At 36.7% G+C, this 21,600-nt stretch overlaps 1 protein-coding gene and 1 long non-coding RNA gene across 4 annotated transcripts in view; one reads left to right on the forward strand and one right to left on the reverse strand.

The window, feature by feature from the left end:
• The window catches only part of TET2 (tet methylcytosine dioxygenase 2), a 142,617-nt gene that overhangs the window by 117,626 nt on the left and 3,391 nt on the right, over positions 1–21,600 (forward strand). For both annotated transcript variants that reach the window (XM_055587866.1, XM_055587867.1), the window contains exons 7-10: positions 4,352–4,502; positions 6,646–6,735; positions 17,775–17,912; positions 20,619–20,973. In XM_055587866.1, the coding sequence (XP_055443841.1) occupies positions 4,352–4,502; positions 6,646–6,735; positions 17,775–17,912; positions 20,619–20,973 (734 nt within the window). The remainder of the gene's footprint in view (positions 1–4,351; positions 4,503–6,645; positions 6,736–17,774; positions 17,913–20,618; positions 20,974–21,600) is intronic.
• The window catches only part of LOC129657559 (uncharacterized), a 79,008-nt gene continuing 63,715 nt past the window's right edge, over positions 6,308–21,600 (reverse strand). For both annotated transcript variants that reach the window (XR_008716799.1, XR_008716800.1), the window contains 2 exons: positions 6,799–6,941; positions 6,308–6,442 (listed from right to left, as the gene is read on the reverse strand). This is a non-coding gene — a long non-coding RNA (uncharacterized LOC129657559). The remainder of the gene's footprint in view (positions 6,443–6,798; positions 6,942–21,600) is intronic.

Genomic DNA, 21,600 nt, shown 5'->3' on the forward strand with positions numbered 1-21,600 from the left:
AAATGTGAACTGCTGGTTTTCAAGGCTGTTGTGGAGTTGTGGGGACAGTGGGAATAGGGCAAGTTAAAACACTGTGTAAAGCCTAACTTCTCATCAAAATTTCACTGCTGTTGTTGCATAAATGCTTTCTGGACTGCTACAAGCCTTTTGTTAATTTCCATGTTTCTGAAAAGTTGACTTAAAATAACTTTTCCTTATTAACTGTTTGCTGCTACTGCTGCTAAGTCGCTTCAGTTGTGTCCGACTCTGTGCGACCCCATAGACAGAAGCCCACCAGGCTCCCCCATCCCTGGGATTCTCCAGGCAAGAACACTGGAGTGGGTTGCCATTTCCTTCTCCAATGCATGAAAGTGAAAAGTGAAAGGGAAGTCGCTCAGTCGTATCCGACTCTTAGCGACCCCATGGACTGCAGCCCACCAGGCTCCTCCATCCATGGGATTCTCCAGGCAAGAGTACTGGAGTGGGGTGCCATTGCCTTCTCCATTAACTGTTTGGTTACCATTAAATATAGCTTATAAACAAATGATAGAATAATGCATGGTAAGTATCTTTAGTTGTGAAATTTTCAAAATAGTGAATTGGTGCCTTAGTAACCATCCAAAAATGATTAGTTTCTGCTTTCTTTTTGATATCATTATTAACTCATTTGAAAAATAAAAACCTCATGGATTTTAGTGTTCTTTTCAATGAGAAATGATACTTAGAGATCACAATCAATATATCCAGATGTGCCCATTGCTACAACAATATTGTTACTTTAGGTATTTTCAGTGGGAAGATATAGAAATTTTGTTTAGAAAGAGAAATTTTGAACTTTTTAACCCGGAATTCATACTATTTCCTATTCATAGGATTACTGGATCTTTACTTATCTTTAGACTTCTTTCATTATACACTGAAATTCTTAATTGAAGTTAACAATGATTTCATGTCAGAACATACATAAGTAACTTCAAAATAATATTGTTACTACAGATAAGACTTGTTGTCCAGTGAGGTCAGGAGAACAATACGTAAATGAAAGATGCAACAATCCACTTGTCCATATGTATCCAGAGTAAATGAAATCATTATCTCAAAGAAGTATCTGCTCTCCAATTGCAGCATTGTTTACTGTAACCAAGGTGTGGCGACAACCTAAGACTCCATTAATGGATAAATGGATAAAGATGTGGTTTGTGTATACACACACACACAGGAATATTATTCAGCTTTTAAAAAAGGAAATCCTGTCATTTTTGAAATGTGGATGAACTTGGAGGGTATTATACTGAGTGAAATAAGCCATATGGAAAAAGACAAATACTAATGGTATCAATTATCCATGGAGTCAAAAACAAACAAATAAAAATCAAATTCATTAAAACAGAGTAGCATAGTGGTTGTGAGAGGCTAGGGCCTGAGGGAAATAGGGAGAGATCGGTAAAGGATATATATAATCATCTTTCATTATAAAATAAGATCTGAGGCTCTAATGTATAACATGGTAAATATGGTTGATAACACCTTATGATATAATTGAAATTTGCTAAAAGGGTCATACTAAATGTTCTTTGCAAGAAAAAAAAAGATAAATTTGTGAGGTGATAGATCTGTTAACTAACTTGATGGAGAATCCTTTCATAATATATGCTTATATCAAATCATCACATTGTATAGTTTAAATATTTACAATTTTATTTTTCAATTATACCTCAGTACAGCTAGGAAAAAAATACCTACTAAGTATAGTTTTCCTTGTGGCTTGTTTTATCTTGTTTAAAATTTTTTATTTCTTTGCTTGGTTGCCTGTATATTCCCCTTAGGATATAACTGACTTGGTCTGTAAAGTCACAGTACTGTATTTTAGCCAAAAACTAGAAAGCACTCAAAGACCCATCTGTGTTGGAATGGTTCATTTGTGGCATATTTATACAATTGAAAACTGTATGCATGTAAATATAGTAAAACTACATGTAACAATGCAGTTGCAACATCCAAAAAATGTTGAAGAAAAGATACAAATAAGCTTATACTAAATAATTGCATGTACCTGTGTATGTTATGTATGTATGTGTATAATATACATATATACATTACTGCTTATTTTTATACTACAGTATAAAATATATAGCACACTACATGTAGGGTCAGTTCAGTTCAGTCACTCAGTTGTGTCCGACTCTTTGTGACCCCACGAGCTGCAGCACTCCAGGCTTTCCTGTCCATCACCAACTCCCAGAGCTTACTCAAAGTCATGTCCATTGAGTCAGTGATGCCATCCAACCATCTTATCCTCTGTCATCCCCTTCTCCTCCCACCTTCAATCTTTCCTAGCATCAGGGTCTTTTCAAATGAGTCAGCTCTTTGAATCAGGTGGCCAAAGTACTGGAGTCTCAGCTTCAGCATCAGTCCTTCCAATGAATTCAGGACTGATTTCCTTTAGGATGAACTGGTTGACTCTCCTTGCAGTCCAAGGAACTCTCAAGAGTCTTCTCCAACACCACAGTTCAAAAGCATCAATTCTTCAATGCTCGGGTTTCTTTATAGTCCAACTCTCACATCCATGTATGACTACTGGAAAAACCATAGCTTTGACTAGATGGACCTTTGTTGGTGAAGTAATGTCTCTGCTTTTTAATATGTTGTCTAGGTTGGCCATAGCTTTTCTTCCACGGAGCAAGCATCTTTGAATTTGATGGCCGCAGTCACCATCTGCAGTGATTTTGGAGCCCAAAAAAATAATGTCTGTCACTCTTTCCATTGTTTCTCCATCTATTTGCCGTGAAATGATGGGACCGAATGCTATGATCTTAGTTTTCTGAATGCTGAGTTTTAAGCCAACTTTTTCACTCCCCTCTTTCACGTTCATCAAGAAGCTCTTTAGTTCTTCACTTTCTGCCATAAGGGTGGTGTCATCTGCATATCTGAGGTTATTGATAATTCTCCCAACAGTCTTGATTCCAGCTTGTGCTTCATCCAGCCTGGCATTTCACATGATGTACTCTGCATATAAGTTAAATAAGCAGGGTGACAATATACAGTCTTGACGTTCTCCTTTCCTGATTTGGAACCAGTCTGTTGTTTCATGGTCAGTTCTAACTCTTGCTTCTTGACATGCATACAGATTTCTCAGGAGGCAGGTAAGGTGGTCTGGTATTCCCATCTCTTTCAGAATTTTTTACAGTTTGTTGTGATCCACACAGTCAAAGGCTTTGCCATAGTCAGTAAAGCAGAAGTAGATGTTTTTCTGGAACTCTCTTGCTTTTTCGATGCTCTAACGGATGTTGGCAATTTGATCTCTGGTTCCTCTGCCTTTTCTTTACATGTAGTATAAAAATAGTCAAAACTATGTATGCATGTGTGTGTGTATAAATGTATGTGTGATCTATACTATACATAGAATGAAAATGGGCAAAACTATATATATACACACACACACTTTTTCACTTTTATATCACTTTCACATACATGTACACATGCATACACACTGAATTCAGTAGGTTTACAGTATCTATTGTATACAGAGCTTCCTTAGTGGCTCAGTTGGTAGAGAATCCACTGGCAGTTGCAGGAGATCTGGGTTTGATCCCTGGGTCAGGAAGATCCCCTAGGGAAGGGAGTGGCAACCCTCTCCAGTATTTTTGCCTGGAGAATTCCATAGGAAGAGGATACTGGCAGGCTGCAGTCCATGGAATCACAAAGATTTGGACACAATTGAGTGACTAAGCACCATGGAAACAATAGTATATATAGTATAAAGGGTTTCCCTAGTGGTTCAGTGGTAAAGAATTTGCCTGCCAATGCAGGAGACACAGATTCGATCCCTGCATCAGGAAGATCCCCTGGAGAAGGAAATGGCAACCTACTCCAGTATTCTTACCTGGAGAATCTCATGGACAGAGGAGCCTGGCGGGCTACAGTCCATGGAATCGCAAAGTCGGACATGCCTGAGCGTATGGGCACAGGCACAGGCACACATATAGTGTAAAAATAGGCAAAACTAATCTCTTGTGATAGAAGTTACTGTTAGGAGGACAGGGCCTGAAAGGATGGGGTTTTGAAGGTCAAGTGGATGTTTTGTTTCTTATTTTTAGGTGCCACATGGGTACGTTTCATTTGTGAGTGATTGCAAGCTATAAAATCATGTGTACCTTTCTCCAGTTTATACTGCAATAAAATGTTTGTTTAAATGGTCTTTTTGAGTCAGTTGAAATAGTTCTTTTCTCATTTGATTGTGGCACAGCTTAATATAAAGTTAGACTTTTAAAATTAATTTGCACCCATTTTGGAATGTAGATACCCAGAATATGAGATTGATGGCCCAGTCAGTGCTACCCATAGTCATGAACTTGGTTCTTTGCTTTCTCAGGAGAACCTGTGCCTGTCAGGGGCTGGACCCAGACACCTGTGGTGCCTCCTTTTCTTTTGGTTGTTCATGGAGCATGTACTACAATGGATGTAAGTTTGCCAGAAGCAAGATCCCAAGAAAATTTAAGCTGCTTGGGGATGACCCAAAAGAGGTTTGTTTACTTCCTGATGTATAACCTGTTTGTTTTTCATGGAGAATTGATGAACACAGATGAAATGAATAATATGACATACTCTCTTAAACTCTCATTATCAGAGAGAATGTCATCTCAAAGATGGATCAATAAAATTTTGGCTAAACTGTAGACACACATATAATGTTTTATAAAATTATGCATGATAACAACCATGTGATACCAAAGTAATAGGGTTTGAGCAACACAAACTCGTTATGCTTACGGGTTTTTATTCTTTGTCTTTTATATTAATTCCAGAGTTTTACACAGCTGTCATTTCCATATTAAAATTATTAATACTTGACTGTTAAAACTTTCATCTTTTAAACCTGAATTATAGAAGCCATGTTTGTGACTGCCACATTCATAAAAGACCATTTCTAGTCACATTTTCAGCCCATGAGACTTGACGATTTAATGTTACTATAATTGCATTCAAGTAACTAAAACATATTTAGATTTTAATATAAAAATGTAGTTGAAATAAATGAACTCTGATTTCTCATTGACGTTGCTGGGTTTGTCCTTTCTCTAGCCTATCAATTTCTTGAAATATAACTTGTAAACTGGTATCAATTTAACAACTTTTGGGTAGCTTGTGTTCTAGGGTATGTTAATTGAATAACTGGAAAATCTCAGTATGTTTAGTGTTTAAATATGATAAAATTTTTAGTGAATCTGTACACAGTATAGTTTTCTTTCAAATTTTAGATGCAATTGAAATAGATATCTATACTATTGATATAATAATTTTTACATGTCCTTCTAATTGAAAAATGTGTTATCTCTATTATTTGTAATTATAATAGTAAGTGGAAATTTAATAAAGTGCAAAAGCTCTTCAAGTCATGATAAAATTTTTTTCATAGAATCATAATATTTTAAAAAGCTGTATTAATGTGCTAGATGTCCTCTTTTCATAAAGAAAAACACCCAACTATTTAATAAACCTAATGAATAGCAAATTTGCATGCTGCCTTCCACTTTAATTTTTCACACTGGAGAGCTTTTTCACCACTACTTCATAAATATTTATTCCTGTGTTTCATGTAAAGCAAATCCAGGGGATGGCTCGTAACATCCTCTGTCTGTCAGATAGGAGGGCTTCAGTCAGAAATCTCCTCACCTTCTGAAATACAAATGTTTTTCTGACAGCTGGTTAAATCTCCCAAGGTTTTTAGAGAAATATGAACGTGAAATGAGAACTTCTAAGTATGAATGGAACAATGGACTATTATCACCTAGCATTTAAAAAAGCATATTCTTTGTTGGCGGGGAGGGAATGTAACTGAACATTTTTCCTCTTTTAAACTTTACAAAATTTTTCACATATACCACATTATAGTTCTTAGAGTTTTATTTCATATTTGAATCACCTAGTGATTTTTAGTTCTATGGAGATATTTCAAATTCTGAAATGCTATTTTTATAAACATTTAAAAATATAAATATTGGAAATAGGTTAAACCAAACGAATCCTTTCAACACCTCATCTTCCTTGGCCACTAACTGGAAAGGAGTAGAGAATGTGACCTTTTAAAATGATATGGCTTCATTCTCCTAATCTACTACTAGTATAGACGTATTAATAAAATGCATGCAAAGTAGAAAATGGATTAATCTTATTAAAATAACAAAGTGACAGACATTTGCTGCTGCTGCTAAGTCACATCAGTCATGTCCAACTCTGTGCGACCCCACAGACGGCAGCCCACCAGGCTCCCCCGTCCCTGGGATTCTCCAGGCAAGAACACTGGAGTGGGTTGCCATTTCCTTCTCCAATGCATGAAAGTGAAAAGGGAAAGTGAAGTTGCTCAGTCGTGTCTGACTCTTAGTGACCCCATGGACTGCAGCCCACCAGGCTCCTCCGTTCGTGGGATTCTCCAGGCAAGAGTACTGGAGTCGGGTGCCATTGCCTTAACAACACAAACAAAAATAGGTTATAAATGGTCTATGCTTTTCACTTAGAAATAGTGTGTTAAGATGGCAGTTATTGAATAAGAGATGCTATTAGTGATTTGGATCTAAGATGTAGGTGAAAAAAATCTAATTAATCACCTTTCATATATGGATAGAATGGATTTGGGATTTAATATGCAGAATTATTCATTCTATACAGGAAGAGAAACTGGAGTCTCATTTACAAAACCTGTCCACTCTTATGGCACCAACGTACAAGAAACTTGCACCTGATGCATATAATAATCAGGTAAGTTTAAACAGTTTCTGACAATTATTGAGACACTCTACTTACTCATTATTGATGACCTACCTGTCTTTCCAGAAATATTTTTGAAGCAATGCTTTTCTTTTATCTAACTTTTTCTCTTCCTAATTGTTGAAGCCACTGTAGTGTTCTGTTTTTGATACATGAAAGTTATACCATCCAAAAGAGCATAATTCTGGTCTTTTAATCTGTAAAGATAATGAGTTTTTAAGGCTTACAAGCTGTTTTACTTACTAATCTTGTTCTCATATGGATAATTTTATCTCTATAGACAGGCTTTAGTGGTTAATTAAATTATATGATTCAAACTATAGTTCCAACCACCTGTTAACCACCTGTTAACTGTTTTCATAGCCAGGCTATACATATAAAGCTACAGGTGTACCACTTTGTAAGTGTATATACATGTGATGAGATATATTAGATTTTGCTAGTTTCCCCCTATTTTCCAAGTGTGTGCCAGGTTGTACCTATATGGAAGGCATGGTGACTTGTTTAGCGATGCTCATGAAGGAGGCAAAAGACCATGAAGTCTACACGGTTTCAATAAACTCCTTCTTTAGAGGAGGACTGTAAAATGCCAACTATAGAAAAAATGATAACAGCTGGGATAGAGGTATGCACACATTTCTGAAGGAATAAAAGCTTCTCCCTGAGTAGAAGAGAGCTGTAAGGTCATAAATGGCCTTGGAGGCCATACAAATATCTTTGAACTTTAAAATCCTGTAGACAAGAGGCCTATCACTGGGGTGTTCTAAGTGTATACTGGGGGCAGTGAGGGTGAAGCAGTTTAACTCTATAAGGTTGAAAGTGAGTGTTAGTTGCTCAGTTGTGTCCAACTCTTTGCAACCCCATGGACTGGAGCCTACCAGGCTCCTCTGTCCATGGGATTCCCCAGGCAAGAATACTGGAGTGGGTTGCCATGCCCTCCTCCAGGGGATCTACCTGACCCAGGGATCAAGCCAGGCCTCCCACATTGCCAGCAGATTTTTTACTGTCTGAGCCAAGGGAAGTGGTGAGAGTGAAGTGTTTTAACTCTATATGGCTACGCTACGCTACGTCGCTTCAGTTGTGTCCGACTATGTGTGACCCCAGAGATGGCAGGCCACCAGGCCCCGCCATCCCTAGGATTCTCCAGGCAAGAAAACTGGAGTGGCTTGCCATTTCCTTCTCCAATGCATGGAAGTGAAAAGTGAAAGGAAAGTCACTCAATCATGTCCAACTCTTAGCCATGGACGGCAGCCTACCAGGCTCCTCCGTCCATGGGATTTTCCAGGCAAGAGTACTGGAGTGGGTTGTCATTTTCAAGGCAAATAAATGAAATGCAGCTTAGATTAGTGGAAGATTAAAGAAGTAAACTATTGCAGCCATTGGGCAAGACATGTTAAGGTCCTAATTTAACAAAATAGCAGCAGTGATAAAATGAAATAAATATATGAAATATTTGAGGTGAAACTGATAAGTGACCAATTGGATTTGAGGATGAGCAAAGGAGAACTTGAGGATCCACCAAATTTCTGGCTTAGGTGGTTATTAATTAGTATTAGCAATCAGTGAAGAAAATTAAGTTTGGAGGAGATAAGAAGAAGATAAATGTCATTTTGGGCATGCTAGATTTGACATATTTCTAGGATAATTAGAAAAACAATCAGAAAAATAAATCCAAGTTAGCACTGTGGGAGTTATCAAAATGCAGGAAATAGTAAGTAGTAAATGCAATGTTTCAGAGTGGAGATTATAAAGATGAGAAGGGGCTAATGATTTTGACATTTAACAGTTGAGGGGTGAGTGGAGGAAGAGAAACCATTGAAGAAATGGCTGGGTGGGGGTAGGAACAATGGAATAGGAGAGGTTAAAGATTTAAGAGGAAGACTGATAGATGGGGGAAAGCTGGAAGTGATGAGAAGGTATTCAGAGTATGCAGCAGTGGGGATATGAGGAAGTATGAAGGGCAACATTTTTGCAAACATTGTTATTTGCAGTACTTAACAATGTTAAAGACTCTAAGGGGACTAGACTGGTCTACAGCAGAGACGGGACCAATTCTAATTAACAGTTTAGCTATTCTTTAACATGTGGAAGTCAACATTTTCCTCAAATCCCAATTCACTTTTTTTTTTAAGTAGCAAAGAGGGCAACTTTAATGATTGTCTCTTTATAAGTTGTTTTATGTCACACCTAGATTTTTAGAGATGTATATATGACTGTTTTAAATGTGGTTAATAACAGTGGGATTAATATTGTTATTTTACAACCTTACCTGTTTTAATCAGTGTCACAGGAAAGTATAAGGAATGGTTTGATACTGTTGTAAAACAGCTCTGGGTAAGCAACACAATAAATCAAGCTATAAAAAGAAAATGAATTGAGTCTATATTGCTAGATTTCAAGTTTGGCCATTTTCTGTTGAATTAATTTTTTATAGAGGTTATTAATCAAATGGTTTTAGCTGAGAAATGGGACAGAACAACAAGCATTGATGTTCACCTTACTCCTTTGATTCTTACTATAGACTGTATCATACAAACATGATTATCTAAACATCTATATTCTCCTCTATTTGTTTGGAGTATTTTATGCATTTCCTAAACCTGGAATATCTAAAATACGAAGGAGCCTCAGATTTTTAAGTTATAACAACATGATTATGATTATATATAATTCCTTAGATATGTTTTAATATTTGTATATGAGCAAATGTGTAGATGTACTATGGGCTTCCCTGGTAACTCAGTGGTAAAGAATCTGCTTGCCAATGCAGGAGACCCAGGTTGATCCCTGGGTCAGGAAGATCCCCTGGAGAATTGGCAACCCACTCTAGTATTCTTGCTTTTGAAATCCCATGGACAAAGGAGCCTAACCAGTTGGCATAAAGTTTTGGTTAAGCACAATCAATAATGTCTAGAGATCTACTGTATAATTGTACCTATAATCAACAAATTTAAATTTAAACATTTTCTAAAACTGTAGCTCTCATGTTGTGTTACCACCATAAAATGCATACATACATTCATACATTAAAAAATAGATATAATGTCTATATAAACTAAACCATCTAATGGCTAAGAATGAATAAGGTGTTTTTTTTAATTTCATGGTAGGTACTATTGGAAATATTTATCCATGTATCTTAACATGGTTTAGAGATCTGAAAAACAGCCATGTGATCGTTTCCTACAGAATATGTAAAACATAAAAGTTATGGATGCTGCCAAGGTCTGTTATTTGGTCTTTGCCTCCTTTTCCCCAACTGAATATAATACCTTTATTTCTCACATATGCATGTTTTTCCTTGCTTTAGTCCTTGATTTCATAAAGTCTTACTGCTAAAGTTAAGCTTCATTGGGTCTTCACAGCATTTCTTCTGTCAGCTCCATGATATGAGAATATATTTTCTTAATTTAAATACATCTTCATATCTTCCAGTAGATTTGTATTTCTCTGTCTTTTCTATGATTATCTTACCACTAAAGTTTAGGCCTGAATTAGCAGGCTTAAATCTTAAAATCATGTGCTTTCATCATGTGTGGAGGTGACATTTTAGACCAAGAGAACTTTCTATGACAGTGGAACTATTTCTTATCTACACTGTTTAGAATGGTAGTTACTAGCTACATGCAGTTACTGAATAATTGATATGTGGATAGTGCAGTTGATTTAATGAAATTTTCATTTTAATTAATTTAAATTTAAATTGCCACATGTGGCTGCTAGCTACTAAATTGAACATTACAGCTTTACACCATCAGAAAGTCATCCACTTAGAATTGTCTTCCAGACCAATTAATTTCCAGTCATTCATTCACAGACTCCTGCATGGTGTTTCTTCTAAGATAGATTTTGTATCATTTTTATTCAAGGAACAGAATAAAGCTAACTAGATCACAGCATGGACTAAATAGTCACAAACCACTGTGGTTTGTGAAATAGAGTGGTTGTTTACCTTTAGCCAGTCTCTCAAAAATGTTGTATAAACCTAATAGTAAATAATATTCAAGCCATCACAAACTTTATCATGTTATGACTTCAGCTTCTAGCCATGGTGGATTAACAGAAACTGATTTACTTTCACACATTTAAAAAAAAAAGGAAAAATACACAAAACAGTAGTTTTTAGATATAAGACAATAAGAAACTCAAGATACTAACACTTAAGGGAATTTAAAAAGGTAAACTTACAGTTACCCCAGCTTACTTCCTAAAGAGCACATTAGGCTTCAGGCAGGAAGGAGGAACCTACACAAACGCCATGGTTTTCTCTGTGTTAGGATACGAAGTTCAGAATTTGGTAAAAGTGCTGGAATTCACAATTCAGAGTCCCAAAGAGGAGAATGCTTCATTGAGAAGAGCTCCAGAGATCTGTAGAGTCTTCAGCTGTGTACTGAATGTTCCATACATGTGAAGAGATTACCAGGGCCATGGAAAGAATCATCAAAAGAGGCAAAACAATCCTTTGATTTTATACAGGACTTGGACTAGTTATTGTTAATACCATCCAGAAGGAAAAGACACCCTAACATGAAAGATATTAAGTAGAGTATTTAGAATGTCCTGGCCTTGGTAACAGAAGTAGATTAGCCTGTTCTGGTTCCCTCTAATAATGTGTAAAAGCAAGCCCTGAAAGGATCAAACTGATTCCAACAAACTTAGTGGGGGTGGGGGAGTGGTTTTCCCAGATGGCGCAGTGGCAAAGAAACCGTCTGACAATGTAGAAGATGCAAGAGACATGGGTTTGATCCCTGGGTCAGGAAGATCCCCTGGATCTCCAGTATTCTTGCCTGGGAAATTCCATGGCAAAGGAGCTTGGCAGGCTACAGTCCATGGGGTCACAAAGAGTCAGACACAACTGAGTACACACACATAACAGCATCTCAGAACAAAAAAAAAATTTTTTTTATATGGAATTAATAGTGTATAGTAACTCATCAAAAATTACCAGATATACAAAGAAATTAGAAAACATGATCCATAATTGGGGGCAGGGGTAGAGAGCAATCAACAGAAATAGTTCCAGAAATGATATATGATAAGAATATATTGAGAAGGGCATTAAAATCGCTAATATTTCATTTGCTCAAGACAATAGAGGCAAGTATGAGCATGACTTTAGAAACAGCTAAGAAGACATCAGACCCATACTGAACTTCTAGAGATGAAAAACGTAATATCTGAATAAAAAATACAGTAGATGGAATTAACAGCAGATTAGTGAGCTTGAATATGTGGTGATAGAAATGTCCCAATGTGAAAGAGGAAAAGCGAAACTGAAAAATAAAATGAATTGATCAAATGTCTATGGCACAGTATTATTACCTTAATATATGTATAATTAGAATCCCAGGAGGAGTACAGAGAATATTTTAAAATATAATGGCCAATTACTCTTCAAGTTTGTTCAAAACAATAAACCCATTGATCCCAGAAGAAGCTCAGCAAGCCCCAAATAGAGGTTGGGGGGGGGGGGGGCAGGGGAGGGTAGAGATTAACAAAGAATGCTACATAAAGTCATATTAAAATCAAAAACATGAAGAGCAGATGGAGGAGGGGAAAGAAAAGACATTATTTATGGAGAAAAAATGATAATAGACATAAAAAAATGCAAGAAAAAAAAGAAACATCTTTAAAGTACTGGGAAAAATAAATAAATGAAACTATCAGCCTTGAAATCGGTAAAGACTCTAAAAACTGAAGGCAAAATAAAAATTTTTTTCAGACCTACCAAAGCTGAAATAATTTGCCACCAGCAGACTAACACTTCAAAAATGTTAAAGGAAGCCCTCTGATAGAAAAATACTAGATAGAAATCTGGATTGACAAAAAGGAATGAAGACATGATAAATAGTAGATATTTAAGAAAAAAGACTTTTTTCCTTATTTAAAAAATTTTCTTTAAAAGATAATTTGGTATTTTAAAATATATTTAAAATGTAATTTAAGGCTCATAACATGTAAAAGTGCAGAAGCTGGGGAATTGGAAGTATACGGTTGTAAGATTCTTATATATGGAATAATATAATACTACACGGATAAACTATTACACTGCACTATAAAATAAGCAGCCACTAAAAAAAAGTGTATAGCCCCCCAGTAAGAGATGAGAATAGAATCCCAAAGCATTTTTAAAAATATGGAACCAAAGATAAAACAAATATAAAACAAATAGCATATGGTATATTTAATCCCAGCAATATAAAAAAACCACATTAAAAGTAAATTTTTTTACCACTCCCAACTTAAAAGGTAGAGCTTGTGATATGGAATAATCACACTGATGTAAAACAATTATGATTTTAAAAAGCAAGAACCAAGAAATATTGTACTAATGTCAATCAAAAGCTGGAGTGATATCAATAGCAAGGTAGATTTCATGGCAGAGAATATTATAAAGATGATTTCATAGTGATAAAAAGGTCAGGTTAGCAAGACAACATAATCCTAACTATGCATATAATAAATAGCTTCAAATTATATTAAACAAAAACTGATAGAACTAAGAAATCTCCAACCGCAATCAATTTTCAATATATCTTTCTCAATGACTGTTAGAACAAGTGGACAGAAAATTAATAAGGGAACAGAAGACTTGAACAGCACTTTTAACCAAATTGATGTTATTGGCATGTATAAAACTCCCCACACAATGACAGAGTTAACATTAATTTCAAGTGTACAAGGATGATTTACCAAGATAATTGTTTGGTGACCCAGAATATTAACTATCAGTAAATTTAAAAGTCACAAAGTATGTTCTCTGACCCTACAAAGTAAAAATCACAAATCTCAACAAAGAAACTATTTCAAACTGAATGAAAATGAAGATGTGGCATTGAAATTTGTGGGATGCAACTTTGAATCCTTGCTTAAAGAAAGATTTATAACATCAAACAGTTATATCAGAAGAGTATAAAGCCTCAAATCAGTGATCTTCTACCCTATGAAACTTGGAGAAAAGGAATAGTTTTAGCCTTATAAGAAACAGAAGGAAAGAAAAGCAGAAGTTAGGAACAGAAATCAATAAAATAGAATGCAGAAAACAAAATATATCAGTGAAGCCAAAAGCTATTTCTTTGAGTCAGTTTAATCAATAAAAAAATAGAAGGTACAAATTGTCAATATCAAGAATTAGAGATGAGAAATCACTGTAGATCCTACAAATTAATAATAGAAAATATTATTAAAACTTTATGAAAATAAAATCAACGACTTAGATGAAATGAACAAAGTCCTTAAAAGGCACAAATTACCAAAGGTTACTAAAGAAAAAATAAGTAGGACGTGGAAGAAACCTAGATGTCCACTGACAGATGAATGGGTAAAGAAGTTGTGGTACATATATACAATGGAATATTACTCAGCCATAAAAATGAACACATTTGAGTCAGTTCTAGTGAGGTGGATGAACCTAGAGCCTATTACACAGAGTGAAGCAAGTCATATACATTAGCATATGTAAAATAGGCAGCTAATGGGAAGTTGCTGTATAACACAAGGAGCTCAACACAGTACTCTGTGACAATGTAGAGGGCTGGGATGGGTGTGGGGTTGGGGGGAGGGTAGGGATATATGTCTATTTATGACTGATTCACATTGTTGTATGGCAGAAGCCAATACAACATTCTAAAGCAATTATCCTCCAATTAAAAATACATTTTAAGAAAGAAAATAAATACCACAAATACTTCTGTGTCTATTAAAGAAATTCTAAGTAAAAACTTTCTCAAAAAGAAAACTCCAAACCCAAATGATTTTCCTTCCAAATTTTACCCATTATTTAAGAAAGAGATAACAATGGAAATTCTTCTTAAAAATAGCAAAGGAGTAAATACTTCCCAGTTCCTTCTATGAGACTGGAAATATCCTGATACTAAAATCAGACAAGGACATCAAAGAAAAAATAAAGTCCAATGATCTTCATGAATATTACTATGAAAGTTCTTAACAAAATTTCATGCAAATACATCCAATAATGGTGTAAAAGGAATAATACATCATGATCAAATGGAGTTTATTTCAGGAACAGTTAGTTCATTTAACAGTCAAAGATCAATCAATGCGATTCACTGTATTAACCAACATATTGGGGGAAAAAATATTCAACAGAGAAAAGGCACTTGACAAGATTTAACATCCATAGAAGGGAAATTTCTCAGCCTAATAAAGGGCATAGATGAAAAACCTAAAGCTAACATGAGTAATGGTGAAAGACTGAAAGTGACTGAGCGACTTCACTTTCACTTTTCACTTTCATGCCTTGGAGAAGGAAATGGCAACCCACTCCAGCGTTCTTGCCTGGAGAATCCCAGGGACGGGGGAGCCTGGTGGGCGGACATCTATGGAGTTGCGCAGAGTCGGACACGACTGAAGCGACTTAGCAGCAGCAGCAACAACTAAAGTGCTTAGTGTTTTTACAGCATGGCAGCAAGTTAAAGAAGCATTTCACTCCTTAACTTGTTCAAGGTAGAACTGTAATTTGCTAATTTGCTTTACTCTACTTTATGACATGAAACTTTTTAATGTTATTTTGTGATAAAAAGTAAGTGTTTGCTCAGTTCTGTCTGACTCTTTGTGACCCCACGGACTATAGCCCACCAGGCTCCTCTATCTATGGAATTCTCCAGGTAAGAATACTGGAGTGGGTTGCCATTTCCTACTCCAGGGCATCTTCCTGACCCAGAGATTGAACCTGGGTTGATCTGCATTGATCACATCTGCATTGGAGGCAGATTCTTTACCATGTGAGCCATGCATCCATTTTATGATGGGATCATGCCCATTATCTAAGGTAGACCTTTGACATCTGTGAAAACTCAATAAATGGAAAGCTAAAATTAAAAAAACAAAAAAACACATTACTCAGAATAAGAAAAGGATGACCATTCTTACCACTTCTAGTTAACATCTCTTTTAACTTCTCAACTAGGTTTTACTGTTTGCTGACAATGTTCTCTGTGCCACATTTATAAATAAAGTTTAATATACAGTTGTCATACAGTAATAAAAGTAAATACATAATTCTTTATCAAATGGATGTTTGCTTAATAAAATTCAAGATAGGCTTTCAGTTTTCATCTTAGCAGCAAGCTTTTTGTGGCATCCTAATTTTTTTAATTGAGGTATAGTTGATTTACCACATGAGTTTCACATGTACAACACAGATATTCACAACTATTGAAGATTATACTTCATTTATAATTATTGCAAATTTTCAGCTATGTTCCTTGTGCTGTATAAATATCCTTGTAGCTTATTCTATTTAACATCTAACTGGAAATTTTAGACAGTGCAGAAGGCAAGGATACAGATTTGAATATGAAGAAATAAAACTGTCCTTATTGGCAGACAACATGTGTATCTACATGGAAAATTCCAAAGAATCTACCAAAAAACCTCCTAGAACTAATAAATGGTTTACAACAGTTGCAAATTATATTTTCTATATACTAGCAATAAACAATTAAAAGTTGAAATGAAAACCAGTAGCATCAAAAATGAAATCCATAGCTACAGATTTGACAGAACTTTATAAGACCTATGCACTGAAAACTACAAAACACTGCTGAGAGAGATTATAGAAGACCTAAATAACTGGAAGATATGCAGTGTTCATGGATCACAAGACTAAATATTATTTGTCAGTTTTTCCCAAATTAATCAATGGATTCAGTACATGACCTACAAATATCTTACTAGGTGTTCTGAAGGAGTTGACAAGGTGATGCTAAAATATAGAGAGAGAAGTGTAAAGAACGCATAGTAGTCAAACAGTTTTTTAAAGACCAAAATTTGAATATTTATACTCCAGGATTTCAAGATTTACTACAAATCTACATTTACTAGTAATCAAGACAGTTAGTTATTGGCCTACACACACATACACATGCCAATACACTGCTGCTGCTGCTGCTAAGTCGCTTCAGTCGTGTCCGACTCTGTGTGACCCCATAGACGGCAGCCCACCAGGCTCCCCCGTCCCTGGGATTCTCCAGGCAAGAACACTGGAGTGGGTTGCCATTTCCTTCTCCAATGCATGAAAGTGAAAAGTGAAAGTGAAGTCGCTCAGTCATGTCCGACTCTTCTCGACCCCATGGACTGTAGCCCACCAGGCTCCTCCGTCCATGGATTTTCCAGGCAAGAGTACTGGAGTGGGGTGCCATTGCCTTCTCCTATTACATAACAAAAGATCAGAATAGATAGTCTGGAAATAGATTCAACATGTATGGTCAAGTGATTTTCAACAAAGGCAATTCAATGGGATAAGTATAAACTTTTTTTACCCACTGGTGTTTGAACAGTTGAATATCCACATGGAAAAAAAAAATTCTTTGACTCTTATTCTGACACCCTATATAAAAATTAACTCAAAATGGATCCATTTGTATAAAATTCTAGAAAATACAAACTAATCTCTAGTGACAAAGCCGATCAGTAGTTTGCGCTTGAGAAGAAAGTCATGTGGCTCAGCTGGTAAAGAATCCGCCTAAAATGTGGGAGACCCCAGTTCAACCCTGGGTTGGGAAGATCCCCTGGAGAAGGGAGAGGCTACCCACTCCAGCATTCTGGCCTGGAGAATTCCACAGACTGTATAGTCCATGGGGTCACAAAGAGTCAGACACGACTGAGTGACTTTCACTTACTTACTTACTGCAGAACAAAGTAGGAGGCATGAAAGTAAAGAGGCATGAGGAAACTTTGGGGAAAGATGGATATGTACATTATTTTGTTTGTGGCAATGGTTTCACATATATATATAGTGTACTGTTTGATATATATATATATATATTAAACAGCATATATTTAAAGTATAAGTCAATTATATCTCAATAACACTCTAAAAAGTTTACTATGTCACAGCATTTGCCCCATTTCACCTCATTCCATTGTGTTTGGGGATATAAAATATAATACTAAGGAATTTTTTGACCTGCTCGGTATACCTGTCTTAAACTGTTTTCTCAAATGCATGCCTAAGAATTTCAGATGCCTAAGTCCTTCCCACTCATAGACACACTTCTATTTTTCAGATTGAATATGAACACAGAGCACCAGAGTGCCGTCTGGGTCTGAAGGAAGGCCGTCCATTCTCAGGGGTCACCGCGTGTTTGGACTTCTGTGCTCACGCCCACAGAGACTTGCAAAACATGCAGAATGGCAGCACACTGGTAGGTGGAGCTGAGGACAGGTTAGCAGTGTGTGCTACTGACGAATAGAGGACGGAAGCTAGCAGCATTTAATTAGAGTAATCTGCTGCCTGCAGATGTCATCGTAGCGACCAGTGTTTTCATGAATGATTGCCGTTGCAAGTGACCTTATTTGGCATAACTAGTACTCGTATAACAGGTTGGCATATCAGTGGAAAACTGTTGAGAAGTACATGAAAATTCTTGGTGCTAATCTAAACTGGTGACTAAACATTGCTAGCTATAATTGGATGTCAAAAAACAGCATTCAGAATTTAGTATCAAATACCTGGTAGGTTATAATCAGTTCCGCAAAAAGTCATACACAAGCCAAGACACCAGTCGAACCTACATAGAGAAGATATATGAAAAAGGTGTCGCCTTTGTCACAGCAACTACTATAGAAGGGTCCAAGTCCAAAACCACCTATTGTAGCTACACATTACAGTCAGTGAAATGAATTGCCCTTAATTGGAAACTTTGCTAAGGGGAGAAAATGGATCCATCTTAGGAGGGAGCAGTATGTTCTATACCAATAAAACTCAGGGTGTGGCCTTGCACCTAGAGTGATAATGACTCAGGATGGAGATAAAGAATGAAAAAGCTCAAGTACAGAAACTATAAATTAATCAACCTAATGAGCCATCAGTTCGTGAGGTTCTGATGGCAAGTATACTGGAATGGTTTGCCATTCCCTCCTCCAGAATGCCAAAGAATTGAAGCCTTCAAACTGTGGTGCTGGAGAAGACTCCTGAAAGTCCCCTGGACAGCAAGGAGAGCAAACCAGTCAGTCTTAAATCAACCCTGAATACTCATTGGCAGGACTGATGCTGAAGGTGAAGCTCCAGTATTTTGGTCATCTGATCCAAACAGCCAGCTCATTGGAAAAGTCCCTGATACTGAGAAAGATTGAGGGCAGAAGGAGAAGAGGGCATCAGAGGACGAGATGGCTGGGTGGCATCACCAGTGCAATGGACATGAACTTGGGCAGACTTCAGGAGGTGGTGAGGGACAGGGACATCTGGTATGCCGCAGTCCATGGGGTTACAAAGAATCAGACATGACTGAGCGACTGAACAACAGCAAGTCATCAACACAGATATAAGTGTATCTGAGGAAGATGAGACCCAACGTGGAAAATATAAGGCAGGCACTGTAGTTCTATTACAGAGGAGAAAATAATTCAGAGAGGTAGTAGGCAGTAGAAGTAATTTGAGGAAGCTGGTGTGAAATTTTTGTAGAAAAGCAGAGAAGGTATTGATTAATACCTATAATTTAGAGCAGGGGTTGGACACTTTCTGTTAAAAAGCTTTGCAGGCCACATAGGATCTCTGTAATGTTCTTTGGGTCCCTCCCAATACAAAGTTCTTTAAAAATGAAAAAAAAAAATCTTAATTCACTGGCCATACAAAAAAACAGGCTGCAAGGCAGACTGGCCACTAACCCAAGTTTGCTAACTTCTGATCCAGGAGAACAAACACGAGGCTTATCATCTACAATATCTTATATCATCACTAATCAGGTATTGAACATCTGCTCATTTGGAGGCTCAAATGATAGATGGAGCTATAGTTGGTCCTGAAGATAACCAGATTCCTCTTCAGCAAGGAGATGGGGAGCAGGCAGAGGAAGAAAAAATGTTTAAGTGGAGGGGAATTTACCTCTGTTAGACTGCAATTTCTGTGAGGTTAGATGGAAGCTACACAAGAGAAGTAGAAGTGAGTAGGGATAAATTGTGGGAAAATGTGACAGATGCTCAGAGACAAGGATTTGGGATGACTTATGTGTACCATTTTAATACCATCACGTGTTAAACTTGTTCACAAACATAAATCTAACAATCACATTCCTTTCAAGCATATCTCTCAATGATTTTTATGTTACCTTGGGTTTTAAATAACTGTGGTCACATTTTCTCAATTAAAAACACTCAATACTCAAAGCTAGTATTTCAAAACCAACAGTCTTTCAAAGCCAACGTGATTGTGGCCAACCAAAAAAAAAAGTACCATCAAGTTATCAGAGCAGCAGAAGCAGCTTTTTTTCCTTTTTAGAAAAGAAATGAGAAAGAAGAGATACAATAAGTTAGATTTCACAGAGTATAGAGGAGAGAAAAGAAAGGTGGAAACAGCATTAAGTTACATATGAATCAAATCTTTAGTTTTACATTATTTAGATTTCACTTTGGTATCTGGTGCAAATTTCCTAAACACAGCTAAGGAGAGTTAGGTGTGAAGAAAGATGTGAAATTTTTTTGTGCACAAAAGTATGAAATGAGGCGAATGTGATATTACCAAAAACAGAGGAAGTCGTTTTGGTAGAGGAAACTTGTAGTTTCTTTTTTGAAGAGGCTTCACCTCTAGCACATCTATTTTGTTAAGTGTGAAAAGTGGAAGATTGCTACACTTTGGGTACAGTACAGTTTCTTCCCTTAGAAATGTCTGTGAGGAACAGGGTCACTACAAGTAACAATTCCTGATAGATTTAAAAAAAAAAAAAAATGAACTTATTTATCTTGATGTACCATTTTGATGCAATCTTCATTAATAGACAAACATGGTTTTAGGGTAACAAACCAATCTGGTCCAGTAGGCCAGCACCATGAATCTAAATACTGAGGAGAAACTCACACACACCAGCTTTCATTTGGACTGAAACTGAAGCTGTGCTCTCTTACTTCCCTGCCAGGTATGCACCCTCACTAGAGAAGACAATCGAGAAATTGGAGGAAAACCTGAGGATGAGCAGCTCCACGTTCTGCCTCTCTACAAAGTTTCTGATGTTGATGAATTTGGCAGTGTAGAAGCTCAGGAGGAGAAAAAACGAAACGGTGCCATTCAGGTACTGAGTTCTTTTCGGCGGAAGGTCAGGATGTTAGCAGAGCCGGTCAAGACGGGCCGACAGAGGAAACTAGAAGCCAAGAAAGCTGCAGCTGAAAAGCTTTCCTCTTTGGAGAACAGCACAAATAAGAGTGAAAAAGAAAAGTCAGCCGCATCTCGTCCGAAACAGACTGAAAATGCAAGCCAGGCTAAACAGCTGGCAGGTAAATCTAATGTGAAGTGCTGTAGATTCTTGTGTTAGATGACACATTTTAAAAGCGAACATTGTTGATTTTGGAAGGTTAAGTTCAGCCATGGTCTTCGTTCCATACCAGAATTTTCTCTAAGGTAGCAAGGCCCAGGCTTTGTTCTTGGAGATGTAATGAGATTGCACCATTAGCCCCAGTTTGAGGAGGAAGTTTGGATTTTATTTTCTAATAAATGGCAGAGTTTTATGGTAAGTGATGTGGTGAAATTAGAGTTATTAGCAATGACTGGCAAGCCAAATTGGAGATAGAGTAACTAATAGCTTGAAGACGGATGCAGTCAACCAAGAGGGAGATAAAAAGAGCTTGAACTTTGGTGTAGCGAAGATGATAGAAGTGAATTCTTCCAAAATGATTATCAATACATCAGTGAAAAAACCATTAGAATGAAGAAGAAAAAATAGTTATGGATGACTTTAAAGTTATAAGCCCAGATAATAGTACTCTTTATTGAGATATGGAAGGGGAAGGGCAGGAGAACAAGATACCTTTCCTTAGCCAGGTTGAGTCTGAGGTATGCAAGGGGGCTCCACATACAGTTCTTATAAAACTTTTACCCATCAAACTAGATCACATCTATAGTTA

Source organism: Bubalus kerabau, chromosome 7, assembly GCF_029407905.1.
Source record: "Bubalus kerabau isolate K-KA32 ecotype Philippines breed swamp buffalo chromosome 7, PCC_UOA_SB_1v2, whole genome shotgun sequence".
NCBI classification, from domain to species: Eukaryota; Metazoa; Chordata; class Mammalia; order Artiodactyla; family Bovidae; genus Bubalus; species Bubalus kerabau.